Consider the following 20,882-nt stretch of genomic DNA (forward strand, 5'->3'; position numbering starts at 1 on the left):
ACAATTATTTACAAAATGCGAATAATACAGCCCGTCCGATTCGTTCCTTCTTTTTCTGAACCCGCTATGGAAGTTCCGCGTTCTTTTACAATCCTTGCTTCTTCCTGTACAAATCCCCTCAGGTCAAGTCAGTAAAAGGGTACGCAACGAAAGATCCAAACGGAAGGAGCACCAAGCCGAGAAATTTCCCGCTTCTTTCCCTTGAGTCCTTCCTCTGCAATCGTCGTCTCGATTTCGTAGAACGCAGATAAATCACTCTTGGCTCAGCTTAACTGGGTGTTCGTTAAGTGGAATGCAGCATGCAGCGGCTGAGGAGCCCTGGGACTTCCATATTTGGTTCTCTCGCCATGCCCCAGTTGAAGAGGAAAGCTTTGAATTCGTTCGCTGCTGTCCAGGACACTTACTTTTCGACCAAGGTACCTTTTTTCGCCCTCTTATTTTGCTCCAGTAGAGCAGATTACACATGTGGACCTTTGTTTTCTTTTAACTTTTTTCATCGGATTTGTTTCCTTTTTTCATGTTTGATTTTTAATGTGTGCCTTTTCCCGGCCTGTTATTGATTCCAACCCCCTCCCCCCAGGCCCCCGGGGGGGGGGGGGGGTGGTGGGTCTAAATGCTTGATTTTGATCTTTTTAGGATATTTTTGAGAAGCACAGGGTTGTGTTTACAGTCGGGACTTCTTTGGCATCGGTTGCTACGGCATGGATTGGTGAGCTCTTCAGATTCTACTTTGATTTTACTTTAGGCTTGCTTTGGTTATGCAAGTTTCTTTACATTATTATTTTTTCAAGGTTTTATATTGCGTTTCATTTTAAACTTTCCATGAAAGTGAAATGGGGTTGTAGTTATCCATGGAATTCATTAAACAAGTGGCAGAAATATGAATTTCAAGAATTAAGATTGAGTGATTGGCAGTTAGTTGGGATTTATGGAATATGATGATAAATTTGAGATGTAGCAGGTGAGGTTTATGACTGAATTTATGATGCTGCTGCACCCAAACATGCCCCGTGTAAGGAAATGCAGGAATTATTTTGATAAAAACGAGACATTGAAAAATGGTGTTGTGGGTATCCTACGACATTTTCCTACCAATTTTAGGGATATTTTTTTTTTCGATTGCTGCAAAGTAGCCTGTGGCAGTTTTAGGACTCAAATTATGCTAGTTTATTTTACACTGTTCGAGGTATTATATTGCTTTTCATTTCAAAATTTCCATTAATGTGAAATGGGGTTGTAGTGAGTGATGGAATTTGTATAACAAGTGCCGCAGATATGAATTTCAAGAATTAAGAGTGCATGAGAATTAGGACTCTGATGGTAATTAGTTGGGATGTTAGGGATATAATTGAATATAACTTTGAGACATAGTAGGTGAGATTTAGAGTAAATTTATGATGCTGCTGCACCCAAACATGCCCTGAATAAGCAAAATCCCGAATTATTTTGAACAAAAAGAGACATTGAAAAAGGGTATTGTGGTTATCCTACAATATGTTCAACCCATTTTAGAGACTTATTTATTTATTTATTTATGAATGTTGCAAAGTAGCTTGTGGCTCTTTAGGACTCAAATATCAAGATAGAAGGGAAATTTACCAATATAAAATGTTCCAATTTGAAGTAGCATTGTAGCAATCAATTGATGTCAGTGAGCCAGATACACTTATGGGAGAAGTTGCAGTGTCTGGCGCAGAAATTTCGCCTTTTGTTGGGGGGAAAAATATGTGCTTGTTATTACATTTTTAAATTTATTTTTATTACAACATAAGTAAAACAATTTTTAAGCTAGGATTTTAAAATTTTATTATTAAGTATATTTGACCAAGGTTAGCATTATATCCAATAAAAGAAGCATTTATCTCTATGAATAGATATACACGTACTTTTGATGCCATTCTTTCATGCCTTAAAAGTGGAGGAGCTTATTCAATGTATAACTCAATGCTCATAATATTGATAATTTTTTTTAGGAGCCCTTAGTTAAACATGGCTGCAAAATAGGTAAATTTCTTTAACACATAAATAGAATTATTTAAAACCAGAAGTTCACTACCCCTGAGGGGACCCAATGGTTCTGCCATTGATTATTATCATTATGGGCCATGCCACATTTCTGCCATTGTTTATTATCATTTTGGACCATGCCACATTTCTGTGTATAGAAGAGGACAGAATCCTGCTGTAAGTAGTATACTTAGTGCTAATTAAATCCTAAATTTATAATGCAATATATGTATGGGTAATGTGCTCAATATGTTGGGCATGGTGAAATTAGTGGTAGATGACAATTGCATATTGGAGGTCCAAGGGTTCATGTCGGTGATGGGTCATTTGATGTGTTAGCCTGGTGACTGATGGAGAGTGTTATGACAGTACCTCCATTTAATGGATTGTGTTTGGGTATTTGTTCCCCAGTCCAGCAGACTTGTTCTCCAAATTCCCTGACATTCAGAAGTTAGGCTTAATAAAAATATCTCCATTTAATTATTGTGCTTGGAAATCTGTTCCAACAACAACAACAACAAAACAACAAAACCAAGCCTTAGTCCCACTAAGTGGGGTCGGCTATATGAATCCTTTTCCGCCAATTTATGCTATCATGGACCATTTCTTTTGATAGATTCAAAGATATTAAATCCTTACTCACTATCTCCTCCCAAGTTATTTTAGGTCTACCCCTACCCTTTCTACTGCCCCCCACAGTAACTAAGTCACTCTTCCTCACAGGTGCACTATAAGGCCTATGTTGCAAGTGTCCATACCATCTGAGTCATCCTTCCCTTATCTTATCTTCTATAGGAGCTACACTTGGAAATCTGTTCCCCAATCCATAAAACTTTTTTCTACAAATTCCTTGATGTTTAGCGGTTAGTCTTAAGCAAATGCCTGTTGCATGTATGAGCCTTTGACAATATTAAATGGTGCACCGATCATTATATTTGGTGGGAGTGGTGAATGACATATAAGATATTAGTAATTTAGCTATAGTACTCTCAAATCTCAAGCGTTTAGAGTGAGTCGGTGGTATTCTGTGGTATTCAAATGCTATAGAATTAATGGGTATAAAGTCTTATTTGGCATGCTGCCAAAGCAAAAGAAGGAATTCAAAACCTGTTATTGCAGCCTTTATTTGTGAGAAGAAAAAATATAAAAATTAAAAAATAAAAACTGCTCTGCAAAATCATTTGTCTTTGTATTTTAATCTTTTCTTTAAACTGAACTACAGAAGGTTAGTAATCAATATATTAAGCACCAAGGGAAATACAAGGAAAAAGCTAGACAACGCCTAAAAGAGAAAAAAGAATAACTGAGAACAGGTCATTCAAGACTAACAGATTTGTCTCTAACATCAAAATAATCTTACAAACTATAGAATCAACATCAAGAAGAGAATGATAAAGAACATGCTGTTTTTAACCCCCAAACATGGTAGACCACTGCTGTTCAAACCAATCTGCAAATTGAATGGTTAAAGAAAAAGCTGTGTTCATTGAGTTCAAACCAACTATTCCAAAGAAGCTGGTTCTGCAAAGAAAAGAACATTAAGCACAATAAAAGCAGAAAATGAATGACAACCATATTATCCTTTAGACCCCATTCGACAATACTATGGAAAATTGCTGTCTATATAACTGGTGGCCAGTCAGGAAATGAAATAAAGCCTTGGAACATGAGACTTGAATCAAATAGTCTTATCCCAATCAACTAGAGGATCATGAGGCATAAGAACCTCCCATGCTGAAATTTGAGAAAAGGAACCAGAAGCAGATTTCTCCCACGTTATTCTGTGTGGCATGCTCTGATCAGGTTGATTCTCTGTTGAAATTTGTGAACAAAAATATCTGAAAGCAGAAGAAGAAGATTGAGGTCAAGTTCTGGAATTCTGACCACTGATTCCAGCAGGGACTAAAGAATTAGGGGGAGAACCAAGAATCTGAGAAAATATGTTCCCTGACTGCGAAGCAAAGGACTATCGGAATTCCAATTATCAATATTTAAAGAAGAGAACTTTTAATGACCACTGTTATGCTTACTGCAAGGATAAATCGCATTTCTTACTTCTAGAATCCTTTTCCATATCCAGGTGCAATGGTGAGTAATATTAACTGTGCAGAAACTTTTAGCTCTCAGCCTCAGTCTTTGGGAGTGAATCCAAGAAACCAATAAGAAAATTTGTGAAGCAATGAGATTCCTCATCATCCTGAAGATTGAGGCCTTATTCCAATCAGAAATTGGTTTTAGGTTCAAACACCTCTCATTGTAAGGCTTACAAACTTAACTCCACTTAATCTTGCAACCCCCCCTCTGTCAAAGTATCTCATTCATTCTCTTTCCAAAGGAAAGCCTTGAATTTTTCTATGAAGACCTTCAATGACTGCTTGAGGAAGCACCAGAGCAGAACATTAAAAGGATTATATACTAAACAGAACTGACATGAGTCACTTGACTAATTGCGGCCTATCAGCAAATGAAAAGAACCAAGAGCCAGTCCTCCTTGAGATTTTCTCTAGTAAACCTTCACAATCATCCTTTGCAAAGCTTTTTTGAGACCAAAGATGAGCCAAGCTACCTAACTGGTAGAGATGCTTAGTGGAGAAATCAAATCTAGAACAGAAAATTTCAGGTTCGGAAGGATTTGCCTTTAACCAGTGAGATAATAAAAAAATGGAGTGCCCATTCTTAATACAGACAATGGAATTTGGGTCTCCAAAGGCAAGGATAAGAAGATCATCAGCAAAACCAAGGTTGGTCAAGTCCACTCTACTGCATCTGCTATGAAATTTCCACTTTCCACTCAACGCTTTTTGAGGTAGCTTTGTTAGAATGCCCCATGATCATAACAAATAAGTGAAGTGAGATAGTATCTCCTTGCCCCCGAAGTAGCCTTCCAGAGAACAATCAAAGGAAATATGAAAAGGTGTAGTAATATGCTTCTCAATCCAAGCTACATAATATGAAGGGATGTTGATAGTTAAAAGAAGGCTTAGCAGAAAATCCTAATTTACCGGATCAAAAGCCTTTCTAGTATCAACTTTAAAAGCAAACCTTGGAGGCCATTGATTTCTATGATAGTCATGAACAAGTCTTTTGCTAAAAGGGCATTATCTTAAATTCTCATCTATTTTTATGAAAGTTGATTCCCATTAATGAAGGAGGATAAGCTCCTGTGCAACCTAATTTAGCCAAAACCTTTGTGATAGATTATTAATATTTCAGCTAGAGATAGAGCTGAAATCAGCAGCTTGAGAGGGATTACTGACCTTAGGACCTAACAAATTTAAAGTTGCATTAACTTGCTTTAACTGGTTTGAATCCTTAAAAGAGGAATTAATAGTGGCAACAGAATCCTTCTCAATTATTCCCAAAAAATCCTTAAAAAATTGATCATTAAAGCCATTTGGACTGGGGGGACTTGTCGTCAGAAAAAGAGAACAAAGCATTTTTATTTCATCATTTTGAGTGGGAAAAGCAAAAAATGGACCAAGTAATGTTCATCGAACTGCTGAGAGACTCCATATCGTAATGCAAGACATCTGAATTTTAGAGCCAAACAGAGAATGGTATAACCAAACCATCTCATCTCTCATTTCCTCAAAAGAATCTAATTACTTACCATCGGAATAATAAAAAAAATACAGTTTATTCAATCTCTAAAACTCATTAGTGAACAACATGGGAGAAAAAAATTTGTGTTCTTGTCTCCTGATTTATGCCAGTGAATTATGACTTTTTGCTTTCGGATATCCTCTTCAGCATTAACCAGATCACCATATTGATTCAGACTCCCGTCAGCTTTCAGCCATGCAGACTCTGAAGCATAAGGATTAAGAGATGCTAGCTGGTAACATCCTTTGCTGATTGAATTCTACTCCCTATATTTGCAAAATTATGCTTGTTTATCTCACTTTTAATATTTTTATTCTTTAATAAACTTAAATGGGGTGCAACACAGGGACTTCCCAGGAGTTCCCCCATTCTAGTTCAAAGAATGAATGTAGGAGTACCCTTTTTTTTTTTTTCTTCCCACACCTTTACAGAGAGTATGAAATCTTTATGCTTCAATCAGTTACTGAGAAAATTCAAATGGAAAATTATTGCCATATTCACACTCTGGGAAAAGTTATGTGGGAAAGTAGGGCAATGGTGATTACCTGGGGGAACAAATTGAACAGAAAGAGAAGAAATTGAAAGGTAATTATGAAATTAGTAAGAACCCTATCCATTTTCTTAGTAATATAACCTTTATCTCTATTTTTGGATCAGGTAAAAAGAGGTTCACTGATAATCCTCTGTAATATATCGGATAGGAAGTCCCTGAAGTCCTGGGAAAATGTCCAACTGAGATGAGAGAGCCACATTACTTTCACTTGCATCGTTAATTTTGTTAAAATCACCAAAAACCCCCCACGGGTGATTACTAAAATAAAAAGTAGACTTAGTGTGCTAAATCCAGAGAATCCTTCTTTCTTTTCAGTGGAGTTAAAGAGTCATAAATGGAAGAAAACCAAAAAGGAGTTTCAGACATTGAGCTGTCAATCTTTGACAGAAAGCACAATCGGATATGACTTCAGCCAATTTTATCATGTGGGGATCATATCTTACCCAAATCATCTCCTGAAGAGATTTAGAGCTATAATTTGTTGGGAAAACCCAATCCTTACTGACATTCTTTGAAATATTCTGAACCTCAGGTTTGATCTTAGTTTCACAAAGACCAAGAATGCTAAGTTTATGAAACTGAATTAACTGTCTCATGTCTTTCTGTTTTAAACTTTTAATGGGTCAGTCAAAGCCCTTGTATTCAAGCAGGCTGTTTTAATCATGACTTAAAAGAAGAAACTGGCTTCTCCTTATCCAGAAAGTAAGTTGAGCTTTCCCTTTTTTCCTCTTTCTTTTTGCATCAGGTTTCTGAACAACCTTATGAGCTGTACCAGGTACAGAAATTTCAGATGAAGAATGAACACATTGCCGAATCACACTTTCCTAACTTACAGAAATAGATTTCATATTTTGAGAGTTAGTATTAGATGTCTCTAAGACCAATTGTTCAATCCCTTGACAAGAGTCATATATCACATTAGAGGGCAGAATGTCAGCATTCAGAGCAGAAACTAAACCAAAAGAAACCATAAAGTTACCATAAGTAACAGCTTTCTTCTTATTTGAACCTGAACCATAAGTAGTTCTGAAGTAGAACTTGACTGAGATGCAACATTACCATAACTCCACCATCATTTATATTGGGATTCGAACCCATCAGTGGTCCCCAAATAGAATTATCATCGAAGTCAATGGTTGAATCTCTAGGACCATCCTTATTCTGATTGATCATATCAGAAGAATTCTTCAAAGAAGAGTTCTGAATTTGCAAAATATCATCCTTTAATGCATCATCCAAAAAGATGGCAACACCATATTTGTCAAACGATTTATTAGTTTCAATAGAACATTGAGACTTCAGCAGATTTGAATGCTGATCCTTGTTCTTTCTGGCAACCCAGGTCTTTTTACCTTTGCAGCCTTTGAGGAATGACTCAAGTCATGATTTGAGCATTTCAAAGGCTTCCAGGCATAATCAATTTTGTCAAGGGCAGAATCGATCATATTTTTCACTTGAATGGTAGAAGTAAAGTCCTAATTCATATCAATTTCAACCCAAACTCTAGCATATAACATGCTTTGCATCTCCTTTGTAAAAGAATCAAGAAATAGAGGTTTGCCAACAGATCTAGTCAGGTAAATCAGACCAGTGGGAGTCAAGTATGAGGGAGCAATATGGAATTTAATGCAAATAGGTACCTTACTAGGTCCAAATGATTTCCATTCAATTTCAGGAGTCCAGGGAGATACGAACGTGGGATTATTAGAACCAAGGGCCATTTTCCATAACCCACAGTTTCGTAACTGAATCTCGAATTTAAAAATAAAAGCTTCATATAGAGTGTAAATCTATGGAACACCGACCTTCCAAATCTTTTCTAAGACAGTTTTAACATAAGAGAAAGGGGGTGATTGACCAAGAAAATTTCCAATCAAGGATACTGCCCATTTTTCCATTCCCAACTTAATCATATCATCAGCTGGATCAACAGTGACAGTCTCTCCCTCATTAGAAGGCTCAGGGAAATCAAAATCAAAATCATCAAGTGAATCTGAATTAGAGAAGAGCTATTCCAATTTGCCTATGAAGGCTTTGAACTGTCCACTTCTTTTAGCCTTACGTTTACTGAACCTTCCCAAGCAACCCATACAATTTTGAGCTCTAAGAATAGAGGAATCATCAAGGATCAAAACTGATTGAATCCTTTGTTCTTGAAAAATCTTGCATAGCAGATGCAGAAGTTTTAAATGTATTACAATTCAATGAATTAAGTTTAGATTGATCTTCACAGTAGGCAGATATTCCAGCGACCAAATGGATTCAGCGTAAAAGAGAAAATCAAACATAAGAATTCACGATAAGATCAGGATGGCATATGATGGCTCATGCATGCTGTCCTGTGTCGAGAGCATAACTGCTTTTCCGGCCAAATCAAATAATCAAAGAGAGATGTACTTTTTTCTGCTTTGTATTTTATCCTTGTTTGTGTTGAAGTGGATGTGTGTGCATGTGATGTATTGCTTTTGGCTGCTTTGATTAAGTTTTACCAATGAATCTTTTTGCTCAAAAAAATTTAGTGATGATGTAGGTTATTCATTACGCCACTTTCATGAAGCAAAAGTTGAACAAAGGCTCGACTCAATTGAAAAAGCTGTGAGTATATTTTGCAAATTACCTCACACGGTTACTGTCTTGTGTACATTGAGATGAGTCATGAGTGGTTCTTTGGTGTAGAAGCTTTCCGCATTTGCTTTTGTGTGTGTGTGTTGTGTATTGTAGTCAGCTACTCCAGGTGAAACAATAGTGAATAATGGAATTGTCATTTAGATCTTTATTTTTTTTTTATCTTTATCTTTTTCTGATATATGTTTTTCTTGCAAAATTTATGACTTCTCTATGAAAACTATATATTATATATAAATTTTTTTAGTACAGTGAGACATGATTTCCCAGAATTTAATAGTGGATATGCCCATTATGTAATTTTGAATAGCTAGAAAGGAACTGTGTAGTTGAATCCAAGAGCTTTGTTGAGTGGAGATTATATATTTATCTGTTTGTTTCAATATTTAGCATCTCGCATTTCCTTACTCAAAAGTGTTCCACATTGATTTATTGAGGATTCAAGTTTTTATTGCCTTGCTTGCATGTTGTTAAATTTTATGTTCTAGTTTGACATTGGCTTGTGTTTCCTTATTTAATAAGTTAATTTGAAACTTCAAATTACTTTCTAAAGGAAAAGGCAAGACAAGATCTCAAATTTGAATTTGTAAGTAATATATCATGAGATCAATTTAAATTTTGGCCAATGGGATAAAAAACATTTAGACATTGAAGAGATATTTTCCAATCAGCAAAAGAAAGAAAGAAAGAATGAAAGCTAATATATAATAATTCAATTATGTCCAAGAACTTTGAGATCTGCTGGATGGAAAGATTAAGAATCTTTTAAATTTGTTTCACAAGTCAAAACATGAGTTTAATTTAAATTAGTGGGGATGATACAAAATATTAAGAAAGATAGTCGTCCAGCAGCATTTGTGAAGATCCTGCAGAGAAATTCATGTAACCACTAAAAAAAGCTGTAAGAAAAATTCCAATATTCTGCAGTGCATTAGACGTCTTATGGCATGTCTCATGACCGTTCATCTCATGGGTCATCTCATGACTTGAGATTTTTGTACCTGCACTCATTTTGCAATTTCTTAATAGAATAATTTGAGTATACAAAATTTATATACTTAGGATATGAATCCCTGTGTTGGAAATCATCAATCTAGTAGAAATATATTGAAATTCAATTGAACAAGCTCACATAAGTGTATTTCAACATATTTTCAGCATTTATTTTTTGTCTTTTTATCTGTCTGATATATGTTTTGCTTGCAAAATTTAGGACTTCTTTATGAGTAACTATAAATTATATTTAAAATGTTCTAGTACAGTAAGACATGATTTCCTAGAGTTTAATAGAGGATACGTCCCCTGCGTAATCTTGAAATAGCTAAAAAGAACTGGTGTAGTTGAATCCAAGTAGGTGGGAGTAGAGCATCGTTGAGTGGAGTTTATTTATTTATTTGTTTATTTCAATACTTAGTTTCTCGTATTTCTTTATTCGAAATGTTTCAAATTGATTTTTTGAGGATCCTAACTTTTATTACCTTGCTTGCATGTTGTTAATTCTTATGCTCTAGTTTGACATTGGCCCATGATTTCCATCGAATTTTTTAGGTAGAGAGTGTATCTGAAATGCAACTCACCAGGTTTAGATTTCTTTTTTAAAATTTCATTCATTTTTTCAACATATGATTTTATAACATGTTCACTAATCTTTCCATCCTAGTGAATACTTATTTCTTAAAAATTGTTGAGTAGTCATCCTGCCTCAGTACATATTGAAATAGGATATCTGTTTCTTTTACTTTAAACATTATTAAATTGGGGTAGGATGAAAAATATGAAAAGATAAATCAAGGTTAAATTATGCCAACCCCCTTCTCGGTTTGGTTTAATTACAATTAACCTTCTAAAGTATAATGATCAAGTTTGACCAACTATTGTTTTAAGGGTAAAATTATTGTTATACCCCCAAGGTTTTGTTTATTATAATTAGCCTCCTCCAATATTAAAATTTATGCCAACCTCCCCTGTCAAGTTTGACCAACTGATATTGTAAGTGTAAAAATTATCGTTATGCCCTCCAAGCATAACATCTAAAATATATTTTTGTAACCATATAATACAATATCATACTCCGAGAAGGTGTGAAAAGTTGAGAAATTCTATTATTGATTTTTAGGGGTTATCAGTGAGCCACCTTTAAGTAGATGGTCACAATAGTTTGTGCCCTTCTTAAATGGGGCCTAAAACCAGAAAACAATTTCGTCTGCAATTGTAACAACTGCATATAAAAATAATCTGAAGGAGTAACTCAGAATTTATATATATTAGTAGGAGGGGCATGTGCAATCCAATGGTTGACCACGATGGTGGGTTGCTGTTTGATGAAATTTGGGAACAATATGGACATGGTTCCAAGTCTTCTGATTTACTTGTGGATTTATAGCATGTGCCTCCATCACTGATGGAAGGGAGGGGGTATAAGGATCAATTCTCCCTACCCCTGTGGAGGAGGTTTCCGGGAAAGGATTTAGAAGCACTACAATTGATGGATGAGATGGGTTTGACCACCTAACCCTGGAGGTAAAGAAGTTTGTCTTGATGGTGATAAAAGTAAGGAAAAGAAGGACCATAGGGAACTAGCTAATTTTAAGTGCTCGGTGAAATACAATGGGAAGGGTTCAAAGAGGGTTTTCTTGGTTAATTCTTATTTATTTATTTTTTTGTTCCATCTGTCAGCCTCTAGGTTGTAATTTCTCCTTTCTCTATCTACTACACCTTTTTTTTAATCAAAAAACAATTTTTGTTCATTAATTTGTTTTATATATATATATATATATATATGTATGTGTGTGTCTGTGTGTATGTGTGTATATAATACAGGTGGATTTTTTTCATATTCCTATCCTATCCTAATGTACTAAGTTCCAAGTGGGGCCTAAAAGTCTCATTGAGATAAAATTTTGTTTCCACATGCGATCTTTTGCTGCACTATTTTCACATTTCCATTTGTATCAAGGCAGGGTGTGTTTTCTTTGATGTCTTTGGCAAGGACTTGGCATTTTTATCCAAAATACAAATACCTATAGACCTTTTGTAACCATGTCAAGCCAGCTTAAGAACACACACACACACAAAAAGGTGGTGTTTCAAGAGTTATTTTTTGGAGCTCTTAGGTTGTGTTTGCATGCATGAATTTTGAGCCTTTGATTTGGGTTGTGTGAATTGAAACAAAACTCAATATACTTTTGTATTATATTCTATTTAAATCCGTACAAGCCTTAGCCTTGGTATGGGAGCATTTTAAAAAAGTGCTTATAACATTTACCACTTAAAATAAGCAGTTTTACAAAAAAGTAATGTTTGGCTTGTCCTATAACAAGTGCTTCTTACAAAAAGTGCTTTTCCTAAAGCACTTTTTTGTGAAGTTTTGAGAAGCAATGAAAATTAGCTTTTTGGTCACTTATATAAGTGGCATCGTTCATAGGCGGGGTCAGTTTAGTAAATATAAGAAATTTTAGTGGCTATTTTGTAAGTTAAAAAAATGTATTAGCAGATTATCATATATTATTTTATTATGTATTATAACATATTAAATTTTGGTGAAACATAATTCAGTTATGGAATGAAGAAGAAGAACCATCTGTTAATTTAAATTAATATTAAAACTATTAATTAAATTAATAATATTATTTTAACATAAATTAATATGATAATCATATATTATAAGTGTACATTAAGAACAAGATTATTGTTAATTAACAATAATATTATATTATTTTACTTAATAAAAATATTTAAATTTTAATTAAAAATAACAATTATTATTTAACTTAACAAAAATATTAAAATGTTAATTAAAATAACCAGTGTTTTAGAAGGCTCAATCAAAGCTCGCCTTGAGGCATGGCATGCTTAAAACGCCTTGAGGCTCAATCTAAAATATCAAATTCCAAAAAGGCTAACGCATTACATGCTAAGGCTTATGCATTTTTACAAAAAAACATGCTTTTTGTGCCTTTTTAGCAGAGGCTTACGCATTTTGGGTGTGTGATTCTCAATTTAGAATTGGTTAGAAAATTTTAACTACATATTTGTATTAAAGAAATGTCATAATATGAGTTTATTTCTAAAACTCTTGAACCTCAACCTTTCCAAAATAACTGAGAGTTGTCTCTTGCATCATGAAAATAGTTGAACTTTGTAATGGTATAACTATCTCTTGTCATGATTTATGTCATGTATTAAGTTAGCGAATTTTTGAATGGCCAACAAGTATTTTGCGAAGTGCATCTAATTTTTCTTTTCTATATTCCATTTTTTATTTTCTTAATTTTTACTTTACTTTAAATATATATAATTTACTTAACAAATTTTTATCTTAAAAAATAATTCTCAAAAGGCTTACACCCCAACGCCTTAAGGCTTACGCCTTGCCTTTTTGAGGGTTAAAACGCCTCGCCTTTTGAGGGTTAGAACGCCTCACCTTGTGCCTTCACCTTTTAAAACATTGAAAATAACAATTAAGATAATTATTAATGAAATTGTTAAATAAAAATTTCATATAGTCCACTCTTTTTCCTTTAGTGAAGTGACTATTGGATGAGAAGCACGAAGGACGAGACTAATGTAGTCCTTCGAGAACTGCCCCGGAGTACCCAAAATTGGAGGGGGAGAGGGACTGCCACACATCATAGTGATCGAAGGACACAGAGTGTGTAGAGCTTTAGAGAGTCCCGCTATTCCTGTCAAGGTATAGAGTAAGGGGCTTCCGAAAAAGGAGGCAAAAAAAATTAAAAGTTTTTTAGTCCATGTCTGTAAATTTAAATTAACATTAAATATTTTAATTTAATTATTAATAATATTTTTAACATCAATTAATGTGATAATCTTATATTATAAATATACATTAATAACAAGGTTATCGTTAATTAAGAAATAATATTATATTTTTTTAATTATATCAAATATTTAAAATTTTAATTATAAAAATTAATACAATTATGAATTAAATATTTAATTATAAAATATTAATATTTTTATTTAAAATATATTAAAAAATAGTCATATATTGTTTTACTATGTGTTGTATTGTTTTACTATGTGTTGTGAGATATTAGTATTAATGAAATTTAATTCAATTCTAGAACAAAGAACCATCTATTAATTTAAATTAACATTAAATGAATTACACATTTTAATTTTAAAATTAATAATATTATTTTTTTCATAAGTTAATATGATAATCATATGTTATAAATATACATTAATAACAAGATTATTGTTAATTAAAAATAATAATCATATATATTTTTTTAATAGAAAATATTTAAATGTTAATTAAAAATAATAATAATTATTACAAGAATATTAATATATTTGATTTAAAATATATTTAAAAATAATCATATTGCACCTTATAATAAAAGTATTGAAATACTACTTATTTTAAATACAACCAAACACCACTTGTAAGTTTCAGTAGTTTTCTAGTTCAAGACTTATTATCAGCACTTATTAAAATTAGTTAATTTTGTCAAAAGCACTTTTGAACAAGTCGTTTCAAAATATAAGATCCAAACTCTAAGCTCTCATACAAAGGACTAGTGTGCTGATTAGTCATTTCTTTACTTTGTTGATTCATATCCAATGATCACCACCGTGATAAACCACACACATACTAAATTACTAACAGATCCTGGGAGGAGGAATTGTTTCCTCACTTGGTTGATTCATATCCAATGATCAGCACTGTGCTAAAAAGAAGAAGAAAGTTCAAAATTGATAGTGAAAGAAGAAAGAGGAATAAAAAAGAAAGAAAGAAAAATGTGAGGCATTGAGCCCAGAATAAAAAATGTTCAGTGCGTGTTGGGGGGGGGGGGGGGGGGAGGGATAAATAAAATGTTCAGTGTGTTGGGGGGTGGGGTTCAACTTTCTTGTGAAAGAAAGAATAAAACATAGGAAAAGTGAAGTGAGGCTGAAAAGTGAAAACAGATTATAAGGCAGCAGTAAAAATTGTTTAAATGTTAGGAAAGAAGAACGGAAGAAAGGAGAAAACCGCAACACAGAGTTAGAGTTAGCCTTTGCATTGCACACATAAACAGCTATGGCTGAAGGAATCCATTCATTAATTCGTCTCTGCCATTGTAATTTCCCATGGCCCCTGTCTGCATTACAGGAGATTCTGGTCTATGGAAGTCCACAAGCAAGGACTTCCCTATTTTACAAAAATAAAGTTGAAAAATGTTGCATTTCCATGGTTCGAATTTACATTAGGAGTTCCAAAAATCATACCAATGGAATTAGCTTCATTCCTTCTACATAGTTAACCAGTTTGCCTCCCCTCACAACACTGCTTGATATACAATTTGAAATCACTGTAGCACCTTGGATGCAGTGTATCAAAAATATCAAAACACCACTTTTACTTAGCACTATTTCAAACAATATGTTTCCCTCTCAAAAACTAGAAGAATGAATAATTGCAATAAAATAAAATGTCGTGGATCTTTCCCTTGTTTCTGTTTTGTGAACACAGACCACCAGGGAGGGACAGTGACGATGAACAGTGACAATGGCCCGAGGCAGCCATCTGCTGTAGGACGAGTGATGAGGGCAATGAGGCAGAGATCATGCATTCAATCTCCTTCATCATATTCTGGGCAGGGCAGGTGGCTGTTGTGATCGCTGAGCAAAGAGTGGTTTGTGTTCTGCAGAAGCTATCAGACCTGATGCCTCTCTCCCTCTCTTTATTTGCCCAAAATGCCTGCCTGTAAAGGTAGTCACTAATACCCACAAAATGGAGGCAAAATAGGAAAAACAGAAAAATTAACCATGTTCACTGTTCATTTCCCCTTCATGCTTATAATATATATGTATATGTGTGTATGTGTGTGTGTGTGCGTGTGTGCGCATGTGTATGTATAAAATTAAAGATGACACCAATAAAATATGTCACCGAAAATAACAATCAACTGGTCAAGTAACGAAGGGAGGCACGAAGAGGAGGAGGTTGGTGTAATTCCATATCTGAAGAGTTTGAATCTAGATTATGTTAAACCTCAAGGGGGGTTGGTGTAATTTACGATAAAATTAATTTAACTGGACCGGATCATCCATAGTAAACCTTATCTGCACTCTGCAAGTGTTAACTTTTTTGCTGTATTGCTGTTCAAAGTGGGTCTACCATGGTTACTTAATATGTGTACCAGTGGATGGGAATTCTTTCATCCTCTGTATTTCTTGCTAATATTGTTGCAAATCCAGTTGAATTTGATTATCTTTGACCTGAAAACTCTGGATGGAATATATTGACTGTCATTTGGCTTCCCACTGGATCTGAAAACAATCAATAAAGTATTATGCTGGTAGACTGTCGGACACAAATCTGACTTGAACTTAAAATTTCGAGACACTTGGTGAACAAATTGTTTTTCCAACTTCATGATTGATGATAATATTTTTTTAAATCTGAGATGTATCTTTTCTTTTGTGGCAGATGAAAAACAATTATCATATTGAACATTCTGAAATTAAGAAGATTGTTGATTCAGGAAGTTCCAGTACAGCAGCTTGTGTTGCGACTGCAGGAACCACTTTAATTATTGGGTTTGTTTCTGCACATTTAATTCCTTTGTTTCCAGTCCTAAAGAAATTAAGCTAATTGACTGTGATGTATTTTTCTTTTATTTTTTAAAACTGACAGAAAGAGAATTCATTAAAAGGAAACCAAGGGGGTGCCTCCCAATTAAAAATTAGAAAAGAGAGGAAAAACAGAAGAGATCAATCAACAGTGAGAATATATCCAAATTTCCAATTGATAAAAATTAAATGTGCGTCCAGCATGTACTGCCCTGCAAACAAGGAAGAAAGCATAGAAAGCCATCTATCCTTGAGGATTGTGGGGGAGCTAAAAGTTCTTCGTAAGCTCTTGCATTTTTCTCTCCATTTAATCCAAAATATGGTAAGAGGGATTAAGGACAAAGATTCTTTAATAGAAATGTTCTCCATTAAAAATTTCCTTAAAGATGTGAGTCAATGCTTAACACTTCTTCATATTTCATATCTTTGCCTATCTGACTAATGACGGATTTGAATGTGTTAGTTCCCATAAAAATTTAAATCATGGTTAACAACCTGAATCTAACCATCATTTTGGGGATATCAAGCAGAAGGTAACATCAAATTAGTGTCAGATAACTTCCTCATTAACTTTCCCAAAATAACAAATAAACTCAATGTCCTTATCTGAACTAGGTAGACAATACGTATGACCTCTTTCAAGGTCTTTCTACTCAGGATAAAATGTGTCATTTTGGAGAACTGGCCAAAAAATAACAATTATGGAATCATGTTGTCAAGCTGTTTTAAGCAGTCTGAGAACAAAGTCCATACTCAAGTTTCTATAAGGCAAGTGCAGCAAAGGGGTACAAAGGGCAATGTTTTGTTTGCAAGATTTATCTAATTGACCAGTCTGACACTGATAGACTATCCTTGTCACATCCCCTTATATCTACACAAATGACCTAGTAATCCACTTGCATGCAACTCCCAATTAAGAAATGTGGGAAATGCATAATTTAGTGGCAATACATACGTAACTCTAACAGATGAAAGGGTACATATTTTCTATGACTACCCTCACTGACCTTTTGAAAAATGATCCCAAAATCAAGAAATATAATACTCATCCTTATATGACCTTAACACATATTACGTGAAGAATGGCTACGAGCCTACAACTCTAATGAGGCCATCGGCTACTTTAAATCTCAACACATGAATGATGTTTAAGAGCAAAGGTGTACTTGTTAAGGAATTCTACTCGACGAACATTCTTTATTACTCAATTTTTTCTATTATTTCAAATATTGCAAAGAAAGATGGTCAAAATAAGTCCAAATTCCTATCGTAAAAGATAATATCTTTAATGATAGAGGGTTCTCAGTCCTCACCAGTGTGTATAACTCTATCATATATGCTATATTTCCATCTCGACTCAAAATGCACCATTATCAACTATCAACCTTGAAGGCATCACAGCCAATCTCTATGAATTTGCTTAAGTCTGGATATTTCAGTCATTCTTTGCTTAACCTTTCCAAAAGCTCTGTACCTCTAGGGATCTGTTTAACTGCTCTTTCTTAATGTAATTAGTGATGGGAAGCATGATTGACTAATTGTTTCTAGACCGCTAGTGAATTCCCTGTAAAAAATAGTTGAGCCGTGAAAGCTATGAACCTTGAAAATGCTCTTAAGCTTCGGCCACCCCCCCCCCCCAAAAGCGCAGGAGACTGTAATCTTATTAGGATTAGCTCCTATGCTGTGCGTAGAAACTACAAAATTGAGAAAGAGCACATGTTGTGAAAAAGTTGTACTTCTTATACTTGTCATACATGGGTGGTTTTGGAAGATGCCTAGGATTGCAGTGATGTTTTGTATAGTCTATCACTCTATCTCATAAAAGCATCATCTTACAAACTAAGGCTCCAGATTAACTAGAGGCTGAGGAGGCTAAACAGCTCTTTGTGATGGTCTAAGGGCCTAACTTTTCCCTGTTGAGAGCTTAGGGAATTCCAGTAGAAGAATACCCTAGGTGAATGGGAGACCTGATAGGTTGCCTGCCTAATTGATCTTGGTTTTTTGGGCTTGGCCAACAAATGTTGAGACTTGTGCAAATTATTCAAAGGCTTGCCCAAACTTTTGCTCTATGGTCTTGGATCATGTATAACAGATCTGTCTTGGTTTAGGGGATGGATTTGTTGGTCTTTTTAGTGTCCATAGAAAATATAAAGTGCAACTTAATGAGTGATATTCTGACAACTACACTCTGCTACAAGTAAAATGAAGCCCAGATTTACAATACTGCACACACAAGTTAGTAAACTTATCGTAAGTAATTTGTCAGTCGTACATTACGTAACAAACAAGTGGCTAAAGGTACAAACATGGAAAAAACTATAATGCAAGCAAATAATCAATCCAAGATTGTGAAAAAGAGCAGCAGCAATGTTATATTTTTTGGGTTTTTGCATTATTCTTTTTTCCCCTTTTAATAAATGGGAATATATAATGTCTAACTAAGCAATTTTACTAATTTCCTAATCATATTAAATATAAACACAGATCAAGCTCAATGGTTGAATTTCTTGCCTTACCATCATTCTCAGTTGTTCCTGCAATTTAATTGCACCTAGTTTCACCCCCTCAATAGTCATTTTCTGGCTAAAGCTGAATTCCTTACAAGACCACACCACATATTGCAGCAAAATGTTGAGTTCAGTTCAGGCAGAATCAAGTTCTCACATTTATGAAAATTTCTCCAACTTATTGTGGGGCGAGTCAAAATATTGCCAGAAATAGTCAAATTTTCATCTGTTTGTTAATTTGTCATGTCTGGGAGAAACAGGAACTGAGAAATGAAAAACAAAAATTTGTGTCATTGGTGGTGCATGTTGCTTGTGGTCACTATGTGGTACTGGTCTTTCATTTGTTGATGGTTGGAGGTGGTGTTATAAGAAAAAGTCAGGTAGGAGATCTCCAAGGGGCTTTTGCTACCATATTAGGGTATGCTGGTGACTGTATGGTGGTGAAATTTTGGGTTTGGACTGGTCAACAGCTTCGGTCTCTGATGGTGTTGGTGCAAAATCCTTCTAGAAAAATGTATACAAAGAGGGGAATGCGAAATTTTTGTGGTGGACAGTGCTTCTACTAGAGTTTATTCTGCAATTCCTCTGTGAACTTTATATGGCTTTGAAGGTTTTACTGGAAATGGTTTGTAACAATGTTTGCTACAACAGAACTGTGTTGAAGCGAATTGCATTTGTGCTCTGAATTGTAAATATGGTAACTGACTGCTGTTTAGTTTCAAAATTTTCTTTGATATCAGATTTGATATAGGATATATGGAGGGAGACAAGACAATAAAGATGGGGAGAAAAACTGAGGGAGAAGGATGAAGGATGAAGAAGAAATTGCGTTGAGAGGGGAGAGAGTACCCTGGTGGAAGTTTGAAGAAGGAAGAATGAAGAAATAGAGGCAAACTACATATAGATGGGAGAGAACACAGGAAGAAATTCTGATTGAATTCAAGTCGCCTACCAACTCTTCCACTACGTGTACAAGTATTTAAATTTTTGCACCCTATGGTTGAGTACAACACATAGTTATGCAGCCACCCATAGTTTTTAATTTGACACACATGATTCACTACTTCCTAACTATATGCCTAAAATAAATGTGCTGAATTGATAAGTGTGTCTCTGATGCTTGGTTTATAACAGATATGTGCTTTACTCATGCCTTCATCTTGACAGGCAGTGTGCTATTTCATGAGTGTTGAATATTGTACTAACAGATAATTTAGAAACTGACATTTATATTTAGTCATTATTTTAGTTCCATGTTCTATTTTTGATCTGCTAAAATGGCAGGTATGGCTTGGGTTGGCGAGGTGGAAAATGGTATGCTAATAGGAAGTTCAGGAAGGAGCAGATGAAACTGCTTGGTCAGATAAAACCTAAGGGCTGGCAGTTCAAATTCTTACGTCGACCAATGAGGAGACCAAAACTACCAGAAAGTAGAGTTGAAAACTCTGAAATGTTGCAGAAGGGCATGCCAATCACACCAAAATCCAGAGACCTGCATCAGTCTTGTTAAAAGTTTCAAAGGTCAAAACGTGCAGTTATAAACTCAATTGAAAAGGATTGTTGATATAGGCCAGTACCCATTTTGTTTGCATGGTTAAGAAAAAATGTAGATCACATGATTTTCCCCAGGTAGTCTTTTATTGCTAAAGTTATTTCGGTTTAAAAAAATGGGAAGGATTTTGGTTTAAAATAGAATATTGATTGTTTAATTCCAAATAGAATGTTGATTGTTCAATGTAAAGGGTTTTGACTTTGAAGTTATATTGGACTCACATCTTGGTTGTATGAGATCACTCTATCAGTAAATATTGGTAGTGGAACCCTAAACGTAATTGGCGTTTGATTAGTTTGATTTAAGGAGTTTTTGTTTGCGAGCATAAATTTTAATTTTCGGATTTGGATGTTTGCAAATCGGTATTTTTGTAATTTTTTTTAAAAATCAATCATGGAAAATAAATCATGTTCCACGTTTGAGTAGTGCCTTTTTTTTTTTTGTATTCTTTTTCTTT

At 34.5% G+C, this 20,882-nt stretch overlaps 1 protein-coding gene across 1 annotated transcript; it reads left to right on the forward strand.

Moving 5' to 3' along the window:
- Positions 1-20,700, forward strand: LOC131147584 (uncharacterized). Its single transcript, XM_058097075.1, has 5 exons — positions 1-416; positions 637-709; positions 8,694-8,758; positions 16,224-16,333; positions 20,158-20,700. The coding sequence occupies exons 1-5, from the start codon at positions 300-302 to the stop codon at positions 20,381-20,383; spliced, it is 591 nt and encodes a 196-aa protein (XP_057953058.1). The 5' UTR covers positions 1-299; the 3' UTR covers positions 20,384-20,700.
- Positions 20,701-20,882: the final 182 nt, after the last annotated feature.

This window comes from Malania oleifera, chromosome 2 (assembly GCF_029873635.1).
Source record: "Malania oleifera isolate guangnan ecotype guangnan chromosome 2, ASM2987363v1, whole genome shotgun sequence".
Taxonomy (NCBI): Eukaryota; Viridiplantae; Streptophyta; class Magnoliopsida; order Santalales; family Ximeniaceae; genus Malania; species Malania oleifera.